The sequence below is a fragment of the Zosterops lateralis genome (assembly GCF_965231275.1).
Source record: "Zosterops lateralis genome assembly, chromosome: 8".
Taxonomy (NCBI): domain Eukaryota; kingdom Metazoa; phylum Chordata; class Aves; order Passeriformes; family Zosteropidae; genus Zosterops; species Zosterops lateralis.
In genome coordinates, this window is record NC_139768.1 from 28,783,892 (window position 1) to 28,798,315 (window position 14,424).

General features: G+C 40.7%; 1 protein-coding gene across 1 annotated transcript in view; it reads right to left on the reverse strand.

Moving 5' to 3' along the window:
- ANK3 (ankyrin 3) overlaps positions 1-12,906 on the reverse strand; it is a gene marked incomplete at its 5' end in the record, with an annotated part of 195,921 nt that extends 183,015 nt beyond the window's left edge. The window contains 1 exon segment of the mRNA XM_083866821.1: positions 12,793-12,906. Coding sequence (XP_083722947.1) covers positions 12,793-12,906 — 114 coding nt within the window.
- Between the last annotated feature and the right edge of the window lie 1,518 nt (positions 12,907-14,424).

Sequence of the window (14,424 nt, forward strand, 5' to 3'; positions counted from 1 at the left end):
CCTCACCAAACAGCAGGATGTACTCAAAATAAGGTCACTAGATGTGAAACCTAAATTTTACTGCTAGAAAATGCTCCCTAAAGCTATGCAGCCCTAATCTGTAACTGTCAAATATAAGAACCACAGACAGTGGCATTTATGGAATTGCAGTAACTGGTTCCCTACGAAATAAAACTGGTTCCTGGCAGCCCTCATGTCAATAAGGCTTCATACATTCAATTTATATTTGCATTACCAAAACTATCTAAGAGGCACAGGATTGAATAGCCATCTGAACAATAACTGATATTAACAAAATCAACTACCACTACTGAGCACACATGTTTATTAAAAAGTGCTATTTTGAATAACTAAAACAGACAAAACTGAACGAATAGAATGACACAATGTATTGTAAAGTTCTAGTCAGAAGCCTCCAGAAGCTCTGGCAGGGATTTTGCTGGCTAACTTTGCCCAATCTCCTCCTGCTTCCCCTCAAGTTTTATTTTACCTTTTTGTGTATTTCCTCAATCTTTCCTTAAGATATTGTTAAGTTTAAATATGAATATAACCTCTGATTTTATTTTCCTTTTTGGGATATGGCCTTTACTCCTTTCTCGGACAACTCATTTGGACAACTATTTTCTAGGAAACAGGCAGGCAGGCACAGAGAGCATGTCTTGCAAAAAGTAGGACAAAGATTTTGACTCGTCAAGAAAATGTGAGAAGATTTTACTGCAAATTAAAAAGAAACACAGAGAAAGACATCAAGATGAATTTAATTTTCACTCCTAAACTTTAAGAATAAAGAATAAAATAAGTAAATAATAAAAAGAATATATTTTGGTTAGCAGACTGCAATTTTAGGGAACAATTTATATTTTGTGGGCGTACATTAATTGTTCAACACTGTACCAGAAATATCTTAAATCTGACAAGCCCCCATTAATTTGTGGTTAACTCTTTGTATGTGGATCTTGACAAAGCACTATTATCTATATCCCCTGTATAAATTCAAGCAACCAGGTAACAGATATTATCTTTTCAAGGACTTAATCAGATGCAATTGCTTGGATGTCCTCCAAACAATTAAATTTCTTACCCTGCTCTACACAGCTAGAGGGTTTTTGTCATTTTGCCTACCATGAGGCCTGAATCCCTCCCCCAGCCAAGGCAGCAGCTCTGCCTGGGCAGGGGGGTTCACAAGCACCACTGCAGTCCTGCAGCAGCCATGCACTCAGAGCTGCAGCCCTGCAGGCAGCTCCCTGCTTGCTCCCTTGCAGTACAGAGGATGTTCTCATGGGAGAGAGGTGTCCCCTTGGCCATCTCACCAGCCAAGGACTGCCCCTGCTCCCCAGAGAGCCTCTTGGCACTGTCCTGAGAGGGGAACTGCAGCCCTCCCTGAACTCTGCAGGGTTGGGAGCCCAGGCCCCAGCAGAGGATGAATTTTTGCTGATTTTGTCCTTCCTGTTCTTCTCCCTGCTCTCCCAGGTTTGATCTACTGGGCTGGCATTGGAAAAACATTGTGAGTTAATAAGAAACTCCTCAGAAGGAGGAGTTCATCTTCCAGCACCTAGTTACAGCCAAAATAAACCCAAACTTCTGGGTCAGCTGCCTCAATCACTCCTTCCCTCTCTGCCATTGCTGTTCCCATCCAAACACTGCTCCCATTTCAATATCAAGGCTCTTTATAATCCTTTCATTCCTTTTTTCTCATCTTCCTTCAAACTGACTAGTTTTAAAAGTGCACCAGCCTTGTTTGCTCATTTGCATTTGGTAGTAAACAAGGAGAAAGGGGCAGCTTTGCTGTTGGGAACAAAGGGCTGCAATTTTGAACAGCTTCCCTGCGGATCTTGTTTGGTCAGAGCATCTCTTGGCTTTCCAACCCAAGGCAGATTGTGCATGTGGCCTTTCAAGCTGAATTTATTGCATATGTTCAGTGGTTCTGCTAATTGGACCTCTGACTTGACCACAATTCAGTGAGTTTAGCTTCAAGGGTAACAAGCATGTAGGCCAACATGAAGATACAACATTATAAAATACACTACTTTGGCTGTTTTAGATAAAACTCATGCACTTATAAAACCAGGATTTGGATAACTTCGCTGTATATTGGGTGGGAAATAGAAAAAATTCTAAAAAGCTTTATAAAATCTTCATAAACAACATGGGTTTCTATCTGCAACTTACCTAATATGATTTCTAAAACATCCTTTAATCAAGGGCTTGGCATAATATTAAAAAAAAATTAATCTAAAACCCAGTAAATTAGATCTTTATACTGAATACTAAGAACCCTAATTAGAACTGCTACCATACATGCTTCCTGTCCTCCAAAAGCTTTTCAAAAACCACCAAGGTCTTCAGAAAATGTATTTCTTCTCCAGAATTATGGGGAGACACCAGCAAAAATGTTCCTGAGTTCCAACAGCCAATAAGTCACACACCGGGACAGCACTCAGCAGCTCAGAGGCCATTAGAAAACTTTAACACTGCACAAGTGTTATTTTGCAGCCATAAACCTTATGCAAGACATGCAAAATATATTCTAGATCAAGAACAGAAAAACAGCCACTGCTTGACATTTGAAAAGAGATCCTTAAAATGCACAAGAACAAAATCATGGAGATATTTTATGGACACAAACCCCAGCACTTAAATAAACTGTTTAAGATCAAACAGGAAGAGTCAGTGGTGAGCCCCCTATTCTTTATTTGATGCTTGGATGACTTGGAAGTTTGCATACTTTTCCTCTTTTATGTGGGCAGTGTGTGCTGAGTGTGCAAAACATTTATTAAGCCTTCTTTGAGCATAAAGAGACAGTCTGATAGTACAAAAAAAGGTAGACAGAAAGATATCAGATAGGAACATCAAAAAACATACACTTTCCCATAACTGTTAAAAAGCGTTGGCTGCTCCTCAGGCTGCCCTACTTAGAAACTTCGATTGTGCACCCACTGTCATGAGACATGTTTTCCTCTCAGCATCTTTTTAATCTTTTCAGATTGGTAGAAAAACAGCAGCCTTTAGTTATCAGAATTCTGATGTTTAATAGCTTCAAAGTGGTGGTGGTTTCATATTAAATCAAGTGGCAAGAAAAAACTAGGACTGCAGGTATCCAGTGCGTTCACCAATTCTCCTTGAAGATGTTTTTTTCTGCTTAGATGGTAAAAATGTAATAGAGGAAACCTTTGCCACCCACTTCTCAGCAATATTTCACTATGGGATGTTTTAAATTTTTAGAGTTTTGTTTTGTAGAAGCCGTCCACAGCCACCCTCCAGAATATACTGTCTGCTACTGCCTGGCCAAAATAAAAGGCCTGTTTTGAGAGAGGCTTCCTCAGCACTTCAGGAAAATGCTGCATTTACTCACACACGGATTGAGCCTCTTTTCTGACTTGCTGCACCATGAAGTGCCTGGTGCACATCTCTCTCCTCTAGGGAGATCTATCCCCTCAGGCACATCCAGCACCCTGGCTTGGCCTGTCCACCTGGGCTTCAGGGTCTAGCCAGCAGCCTGTCTGTGAATAATATATGCATTCATTCTCCCTACAGTCTGAGCATGAAAACTTTGGCCTCAGCATCAGAGCTGATTGCCAGATTCATACAAATCCCAAGGGAGCAGGAGAACAGGCTACTGAGAGCACTCAGACACCACTATTCCCCCATGGGCCAGTGGTACATTCAGCTATTGGGATGGGTGCAAATGCTCACCATTAAGCCAGTGATTAATGCAAGAGAAATGATTGCAATTTCAGAGATACCGTGGTAGGGTCCAAAAGGAATGGTAATGTAATTATGGGAGAAAGAAAAGAAGCTGTGTGGGAGAAAATAAAGTTATTCAACCTATGAAGGAATTTCATCTAAAGCTCTGAATGCCTGTATTTATAAGACACTCTGATTCAGTGCTGGAAAAGTGACTGTAGCCTCCACCTTTGCCTTCTATTAGTAAAATGCTACATAAATTCACATTGGGGAGCAGAAGGAACACCTATCCAGGATATTGCACAACTCTGCTTTTCTGCAAGTTCCCAGAGAACGTCCTCAAGTTCACCCATCTGGAGAGAACACAGAGAAGGATGACAGCCCAGCTACACCTATGGAAAATCTTGTTTAACTAAAGGAAGTCAAGATGGAGTTATGCTGCATCCTGACATTTACAATTCACCAGAAAATGAACCAGTGTGCTGAACAGAAAGTGAGTTCCAGAACTGTATCTTCTAGCAATAACAAACAGGGCAGGTAAAAGTAGCCTTTATTAGAGGGTACATGCAGGATAGTGCCACATGGTTTCACTTGACTATACTGCCTTTAAGGAAAGCTCTTCAAGGAAAGCAAACAAGGGTGCTCTAACTGAAGGGTTAGGTATCAACAACCACACTGACTTATGAATTCTTCTGAGCTTTGTGAACTCAAAATGTGATGCAGGAATCGCTGGTGATACTTCAATTTGAAGAATTTTAAAGGGAAAGAGACAAGTTTAAAAAGACCATTAAACTTTTTGATCTAACAACTTGTTCTTTTCCAATTGTCCATTCATTTAAAACGGGATTTATAATTCCTTTAGGAATCAATGACAGCAATGGAACAGGATCACACTGTAAATTACAGAAATGAAGAAAAAATATTTATACACATCCACAGAACTTCTGAAAACACCATTAAGAACTTTGTGGACAGCTTCTCCCTAAGGACCCAACCTGACCAACAGCTCTGGCATTGGGCTGAGCCAGGCTTTTCCAGCCACTGTAAAGGGAACACCATTCCTCTGGAATTAAAGCCCTTGCAGCACCACACCACCTCTCTCAGGTTAAGTGGTCTCTGTCACAGAAGGAGACTCACTGTGGGAAGCAGGGAATCTCTGGAGATGCCTGACTCAGGGCTGTGAATGCACTGGTGCAAAATACACAGGTAGGGAGTCCCAACCAAGTCCCTGCGCCCCACTCCTGCCCTGCACACACAAACCCGTTCTGTAGGTGCATTACAGATGTTTTGCTGTGTGTAAATCCTGTACTTGCAGAGGGCAGCAGGGTTGGTACTCAGGCTGAGGAGAGCACAAGGATGCCACATGAGCAGCTGTGTACCAGAGCACCATCCCCAGCCTGACAGACCACGTCATCAGTAGAGCACAGGGGTATTTGCGTTCCTCACTGCAAGGGAACCATGCAAGTACTTGGATTTGTATCAGTTACCAGTTGTCCACAGTCTATCAGAGTTCAAGGATCTGCTTTGAAAACAAGATAATGCAAAAACAGCCACTTCAGCAGCTCCAGGAAATCCTTTCCTGGCACTCACAACTCAACTACCTGTCTCCTCCTCTGACTCTCCTCTCTTTCTCCAGCAGAGCCTGGGTACTTAAGGGCAGCTTAAGGGAGCTTAGTTCAAGAGGCAGCAGCCAGAGGGTTAAGGACAGGCCTGTAGCTGAGAGCTGAGCTGACAGGATTTCACAGAAAAAGCATATACACTTCTCTGCTTTCAAAAACACCAATAATTGACATATTTACCTCATCTATGCATTTGTACTTACAGGGGTATTACAAATGAGTGTGGAATACATGAATGCAATTCATAGAATCAGAAAGGCTTGGGTTGGAAATCTAACAAATATCACCCTGTTCTAACCTCCCTGCCATGGGCTGGGACACCTTTAACCAGACCAGGTGTCTCTTTCTTTACAAGGGAAGCAAGTGACAAGATCCCAGTGGGGTTTTTCTTTTTAACGACTTACCATTACATTCATAACTATTTAACCATTAAATTCATAACTATTTTAAGTTATGAATTTAATGGGTGAAGCACCAGGCACACCCTGGTAGAGCCTGACTGGCTCCTGGTAGAAATGGGGTGACAGAGATATCAGGCTTAATGCCACTGGTAGGGATGTTGTTGAGGGAGCCCCAGCAGTTTCTGTGACGTGGCAGGTAGCACCCATGAAATAAATGGAGACCTTGTGTCTGGGTGACTTGCCATGACAGAGCAGTGGATACCTGTTCAGGTACAGACCTTCATTTCCTGCTTGTGCTCATTAGCAATCAGTGTGCTAACAAAGGACGTGGACAACACCACTTTTATCAAGATGTAGCTTCTTTCATAAAACCCCATTGATTTCAATTGGATAAATATGGACTAGGATATCAGAAACATAAGTGAATCCTTCTATCTTGTACTTTTTTCTCTAATTCTGAATGGTTTTTCAATGAAAGAATAAAAATGCTGAAATAAATTCTCAAACTGAGATTTAAAATTGATAAACAAACCAGGACAGCACAGCATTTGGCTGCCCAATAAGCTGAAATCCAAAACTGTGAATACAACACTGCTGAACAAACAAAATGTTGGGTAAAATAAATAATTCACGTTTTTAAAACAAAATCATAAGAAGTTGTCTTAAAGTTTTCAGATGAAGGCAACTATGCAGCACATGTCCTGTGTCTTTCTGCAACTAAAAAGGCAAACAAAGTTTTAGTTCTAGTACACAATACAAAGACAACTGCTTGTGTAAATCTCAGTGCAATAAATCTCACATGCAACAAATTCATATGACTAAACTGTTATAGCTTTCAGCTTATTGGCAAAATTATGATTTATAAAAAAATAAAATACATCCCAGAGTGAATTTACTTTTCAATTAAAAAGATAATCTTCTTATTTCAATCTAGTCCTCCCCCTTCCACATTAATCTTCCTTGAATAAATACTAAAGAAATATCATGTTGAATTTCCCTTCCAAGCTACCATACACTGTAAAAAATAAAAAGAGAAGCAGATCTCTTCCATGGTGGTCAATAATTATCCACCCGGTACAGAACTGGCCAACCAAGAAGAACTCCACAAAAATACCACACCAGACAGGAGACACAAGAAAAATATTTTTTAAAGTGTTATAGGAGCCCAAATATCCACCAGAGATACCAGAGCCTGGTATGTAGAATGCCCAAGGCTGAAGCTGCAAGACTGGAGAATACTCAATACCTTGAAAATGAGGGCATTTCTTTACCTGCCTCACACACACTGAGTTATCCTCTGAAGGCACCTATAGTTTTGGCTTTAAAATACAGGGGTATAGCCTGGGTTAGGTAACTGAAGTGAGGAACAGTGTGGGGCAGCTGTGCCATCTCTGTTGAGCTCAACACCTGAAGGGATGAGCATGTCCCAAACCAACAGGAAAGGGATCATTTTACAGAGTGCTAAAAGGCTGTAAGAGGTTTCCAGCTGGACAGGAGCACTGAAGCCATCAAAGGCTGGAGGCCTTGTGCTCTGCCCTGGTCCCACTCCTCAGCCAGAAAATCCCTAATACCACTCAAACAGTGGCCTAAACAGCTGCACAAAATTCGGAATAATGGCAAATCCAGCCTTTTATTGTCTGAACTTCAGGCAAGCCACTGTGAGTATACATCAGGCCTTGTCTGAGAAGTAAGTTTTCTTTTTAATACAACTTACAATTCAATTTATTTTTTCTTTATTTCTCTCCTCCATCCACACACATTCCATCACATCCACACAGAGCCCAGTACTCAACCCACCTCCTCTCCCCAGCTTCCTGTTCCAGGCAAACTAGCTCTGAGTCTAACACTCAGTTTTAGCAGGTGCTCAGTCAGTTCCACTAGTTGACAAGTATTCTGGCTCACAGTATCAAATATTTAGTAAATGCCCAAAGGTAACAGCATCAAAGTATGCATCACTTATCCTAAAGCCATCAATTCAGGCAACTTAAGAGCTTGAAATTAGCAGAGTTTTAACTTTGGCACAGGGTTGAATACACAAACTCTCATAATCGTATAAGAATTTTTTTCTTCTTAAATCACTGTTCAATAGCCATCTTCAAACTTTCTTTTGCTTTCAAGAGCATCCCATTCTCCCCTTCTGTCAATCCTCAATTAAAAAAAACAAAACAAAACAAAACAAAACAGAACCCAAAAAACCAAAAAAACCAAAAAAAACAAAACACAAAGCCCACCAAAACCCAACCCAGCCTAGGTGGAAAAACCAGAAAATAAAAGACTCTGTGTTAATAACCAACCAGGCAGTAGCAACAGTACTGATTTACACTGTTGTAAATTCACTCACGGAGCCACCTCCCTCTAATAGTGAGGCTGCCCATGGCTGGTCCTCCCTCCTCCTGCCCATCCCCTCCCAGCACAAGCTGGAAACATTTGGCACAGCACAGGTTATAACCCAAACTGACACTTGCACAGTGACTAATGGCCATCCCTTGTGACAGCACAACCCTGAGGCATCCAGAAGGTGAAAAGGAAAAGGTAAATGTTCTAAACCTGACTAAATAAAAATGTAACAGCCAAAATTCGTTCTGGGTTTATAAACAACAAAGTAATGCTGAGCAGTGCCCACTTCAAATGATGCTGTAGTGCTCCCCACACAGTACAATGGGATAGCTTCATTCCTTTAGGGGTCATCTTCAAAGAAGGAATTGTTTTTTCAGCTGAATAGAAACACTCTTTCACCACCAAGCTCCGTGCTGGTATGAATTCAGCATTGTTAATAGATATGTCATCCACCAGTGCCCCTAAACATCTAGCAAAAATACCTTTCTATTTTGTTAGATTTGCCTCTGACAGAGCATCATGTCCAAAATCAAGGATATGACTGAAATTTTCCTCACACTTAGAAAAGATCACTGACTTATCAATTCTTCTTTCAGACCCTTAACCTACACCATCTTTTCACTTACCATAGGTCACGTTCCCAATGTCAGGGTAACATCTGCCTGGTTTGTGCTTTAACACAAGTGAGTGAAATCACTTGTATGCAACCTATCTAGATTTTACAGCATTCAAGTTCAACTGTTCAGAAGCCATGAAACAGATCTCTAATCAAGATTTGTTTAAAAATAATGGAATTACTATTAAGAAAAAAAAAAAAAGGATGTGGATTTTTACTTATTACCCGAGTTTAAAGCTTTATCTGGTAACTGGTAGACTCGTTTGCATATGGAAATTGACATTTGTACTAAAACTTTCACATGGCTGAAGACATGTCTGTAAAACATTTGACAGCCCCGAGAGAGTTGAGGGGAAAGGAAGAAGTGGGAGTCTGCCAGTGAGGATATGCTGATGCCCTCCTGGGGTCCTGCTGCCCCTGGGAGGTGTCCCCAGCTCTGTACCCTGGGGCAGCCCAAGACATCTCTCACAGGCCCTCAGAGCTGGCAGCAGAGCCCAGCCCAGAAGATGCACAAGCTCCTCAAAGCCACATGAGCAGCTGCAACACCTACAGGCTGATCATTCCTGACACAGCATTTCAATTTATTTCCATTAGGAAACTGCAGGGCAATTTTTCCAGCATACCTGAGAGTTAAGTAAAACCTTCAAACACAGTGAGGCTTATGATGAAATTAGCAGGATTTGTGACATTGGCATCGATTACTTTCCCTGCTGCCCACAAGTTTGCAGCAGCAGAGGCTGTGACAGCAACAGCCTTTAACATCTCAGGGACAGCAGCAGCCAGGCTTTGCATTACTATCAAATTATTCTGTGTTTCCAAAGAACACAAGAGCTACTGAGCACTACACACAAATGGAAATCACTTCAGTCCTACTAAATATTGTATAAAACATAAATCATTGATTGCGTGCCAAAACCTGTCCTTCTCTTCTGCTATGTACTGAACAGAGAACACAGAAAATCCTTCAGAGATTTCACCTTTATTTTAGGAAAGGCACTGACTAAGCAACCAATTTCTGTCCAGAAATTATTACAGGACAAAACAAACAATTTCTAGTTTTCACAAACCAAACTATGCATGACAGAACTGCACTAGCAAGCATCAAGAAAGCTATCCCTATCAATCACTTATTTTTAAGAGTGGTTTGGCTTGTTCTGTGATACCATTAAAGGCTCAGGTCTGCCCTTGGATGTACTCAAACTATTTTCAGTGTAGGACACTGCACAACCATCCAGAGGCAGAACTGTATGAAGCTGTAATATAAACTTGAACAGAATAAATGGGAAACCTGTATAATGCAGATGCTTCACTTGCTGGCCCTATCCCTTTCCTGAACCTTTCAGAACCTTCAGCAAAGGCCTGAATGTCCTGAATGCCAGCAAAGAGGTGTGGGCACAGAAGCACAACCTCTCTACAGAGCTAAGCACAACAATTCGAAAATATCCCACCTTGAAATTCAATGGGGTGGGACATAACACAGGTTTTTGTTTAGTGTGTGGTTTTAAAAAGGTCATTTCTCTCATACAAGCCTTCACAGGAATGTTATTACACTGTAAATTGCTTAACCAGTCAAAAGCAGTGAAATATTACCCCCAGATTGCCATCCTCCAACTAAACAGGAACATAAATCAGCATGACTGTTGCTAGTATCATACAAGCCTAATACACTGGCTGATCCCACCAGCCTCACACTTCCTAACCATTGGGTGCCTCGGGCTCTTTACTGTATAAATTATCCAGAAACATTAGCATTCTTTGTTGTTGCAATGTGATTGGAAGAGTCTAAAGGATATTTCTGCATGCTGCTGAAGCAAAGGGTGAGCTTTGTGCAGTATCATGTGATCAACAAAAAATCCCCGAGTACTGCTTGCTTGTGGGTGGTGCAGAGGAACAAGAAGTGACTCACTACTCATAGTGGAAAATTTGGGGGGAAAATGTTTTAAATAGTCAGGAAAGCACAAAATGGCAAACCAAATGATTGGACTTCCTACACCCTATGTACTGGGTAACAAAATCATGTCTTTGATATAAGAATGATGCCTGAATGTATGAGAGTTAAGCGAAGCAATTGCTGGGGTTTGTTCCATTCTCCTACTAGAGAGGGCCTCTACCTGTCCTGAATCTGCAGAGTCCTAAGAAAACTCAGAGAGAAACTGGAATAAGCTACCAAATTCCAGTATAACACAAAGGGGTCAGGGGGGAGAACCCAAAACAAGCATTTGCTGGAGCAAAAGCTCTCTATTTTCTTTCATTCTTAAGATGAAGAAATAAAACACTGAAAGAAATCCATATATTTGAGATTAATAGACAGATATTTATCCATGTGCCACTCTGGTTGCTAAGAGATTTCCTCTCTACAGCAGTGTTGTATAAACAATAAAGCAGTTTTGTCCACAAAGCAATTGTCTCACCTCACTGAATCAAGAGCCTCTCACTGCCATATCCCTTCTATATTGTTCTAATTCTGAGCTGTGAGGAAGCTTCCTTACACAAAGACAGTGCATGGAGCTGGTTGGGCACGCTATTGTTAAACTTGAGCACATCAAGTACAACGTGGGCTTCCTGCAGCATGAGTAGATTCAGCTGAGAGACTGTACATTTTAGCTCACAAGCCATGGGTAAATCTGGGTAGAGGGGACAGCTCCTATAATTAATTCCTCACTGCTACAGTCATTTTCAGCTGGGGGGAAACCCACCTTGACAGCAACATTACAAACCTGCACATAACCTAAACAGCAGCCAAGAAAAATATTACTATTTCAGGCTGGTTTCAAACAGCAGCAGCTCAAAATTCACCTCAAAGACAGAAACTTATCTCCATACTGCCCTTTATCCTGGAAGATGATTCAGAAGATCTATACATCCACACAGAAAAAAATACCTCCAGTGTAGATGGCTGCAGCAAATGTACTGCAGCATGTTAAGAGTCTCATAACGTGCTGGCTGGAACAGAAGGCAGTGGGTTTCTCAGTGCTTTTCATTATGTATAGTACTGCCATGGCAGAGAAAAAAAAAAAGATAAGGGCAGGGAAATGCTGACTCTCGCCCAACCACAAGATGCACATATGTTAGAGGAAATCTACATGTCGTTTAGGAAGCACATGCACCGCTTCTCTGAGCATATGAAGATTATCCAATCCTCCCCTTAGGGGGATTTCACAAAGGCACACAGAAATACTACATGCCCAGGTTTCTGTAAAGGCAACTGGCTCCTTGATGTGTTCTTGAAAAAAAACATCATAAAATACAGCCAAAGACAAGAAATCGTGGCAGGGCCTTATTTCTGTGGAGCAGAGTACAAGGTGTCATTTATAAGGACACATCTTCAGAGCTGCCAAAGCAGCTGGCCTCTTTATCTGTCATTATGCCACAAACCATAACTATTTTGCTTTATACCTTAGAGAGAAACAGTGAGCCTGGAATCACACAGAGGCTCCTGACCTGAACAATGAGCAATGCAGTGCCTACTGAATTTTTCAGATCCTAGTTTGCTGAAGAGTTTTCTGCAGCTAAGACAAATCTACAACAGAGAAAAACCAGGCTCTGTAATCTCAGCCACGTATTTTCCTAACAAAAGAAAGTTGCTAATAACAGACTGCTACAGCTCAATTCTGTAAAACAGCTCACTATTAAGAAAAAAGAGAAACACTGAAACACCTTCTTTCTGTTACATTATCCCAAAAACGGATGTTTCAGGAGCCAAACATGTGACACAGTCCCAACACAAAGAAAAAAAAATCTGCCTCTACACACATCCTTTTTAAGTACCTGCATGTAAAACTAAACTACAATGCAATGCTTTGCTATTAAATCTACGAGAAAGCTCAGCATTAAACCTCACATGATGGTTACAAACTATTTTCAACTCACAGACAGTTTGCATATCACAGTAACATAAGTGGGAAATGAATGCACACCTTCTGCATCATCACTGCAATCAACTAATATCCAATTAAACATTCAATTGCTTTGCAAACCCCACAGCCATGGTTACAAATGATATTTTACAATGTTAACAAATTACTCCCACAGCTACCAAGTTACAGGCAAGAACAAGCTTTTAATACTTCAATTGCAAGGTAAGAAAATTAAAACAAAAGAACCCCTGTTCAGAATTTGGCACAGATCTAGATACCTTTTTCTTCCGATCCCGGGATCTTTTCCTGTGTTTTCTTTTTTTCTCAGTTTCTTCCTCAGCATTTATTTCTAAATCCCTGTTTTTCTTTAACTGTGATGCTGCGTGAGCCATAATGCATTAAAAATCCTTTACAACAATGCTCCCTTGTAAAAGGTGATTTCCTCGGGCACCTTTAGCCAGCCCTTACAGCAAATGTTCCAGTGATTGGAAGGAGATCTGTGACCAGAGCCAGGAACACATTCAGGATTCAGAGATCTCGCAGAAGCTTGCAGTCACTACAAAAACACATAGTTGCTGATTTCTTCCTATACCTTTCTGCACCTGAACCTTTGCAAAGCAGTGCAGCCATCGTAATGCATTTAACGTAATGAAAAAGACAGCTGGGACAGAGAAAGCTGTATTATGGCTGTATCCCCTGCCACCAGCTGGAAGTGTCTAAGTGACTCCACTGAAGGGGGAATGCTGAAAAGGAGCGCTTTCTATTAAAAAAAATTCCAGCACAATAACATATGCTGCATTGTTTTTTCTTCACTGATCCTCAAGCACATTTCTAAAACCTACTTAAAAAATGCAGCGTTAGTGTTGTACGTCTCTCAGCTAGTTTTGTATAGTAAGCCATTTAACCTATAATGAAATGGAGCAGCTCCTACTTTAGGTTAACTGCTGATGGTGACAAAAAAAATAAAATAAAAATTTCTTTTTACCATGGAGACTCTGACTGCATTATGTAGAAAACAATGCATGCATTGCCATATCTTAACAGTGTGTCCTTTATACCGATTTTTCAATTCCAATACATATTGTGAGAGAGGATTACAGAAAGCCCTGTTGTATTTTTTCCCTTTTTTTTTTTAAACATACTTATTACAACACATCACACAGAAAGAAAGATGCAATCACACTGGTGTGTGAAAAAGGCATTTAATTCATGGGAGATTTTCTGGCACTGCTCATTTACGTGGTCAGAAAGGGAAATCGGCACTATTTCCATGTAGTTGGAAATGTACTTTTAAGCTTTTATGTCAAGACTTGCTTCAATCATCTTACTATTTTTGCCACCTGAGTCCTCAATGACTGCAGCTTTTGAATATTCATTATGGGAGGTAAAATAGCAGCAGTATTAAGGCCTGCAGGAGGATCTGTTACTGGGATGAACGCAGAGCAAGCATCTAGTAAATAAGGAACCATATTTTTTCTGCACAAATATGAACAATCAGCAGCTTGCCTCAAGACTGCTGTTTTTAACCTTTCCCAGTATTCCTAGCAGCATGCTTCACTGTAATGAAGATTAGCATTTTAAGGCAGTCTGATTTCTTTCAGATAAAACCCAAAAGTCTCTCCAAGCGAAACTAGTGTATTTTACATGGTACTAGCATTTCTTTCCAGAAAGAAAAAAACAGAATCTGTTGTAAAAATGAAGTTAAATTTAAATTTGAAGTGCAATTAGCCAAATAAGCCTGAATCTTCTCAGGGCAACGTAAAATCCAGAGATGTTTCACATGTTTGTAAATATTCTTCCCCTGAACTTGAGAGACATTTTTTGAATTCTGGTTGCTGAGGCCCAGCTGGCAACACGCTTTAGTTTTCACATAACGTGTCTAAAAGAAAAATAATCTTTTCAATCTCCCA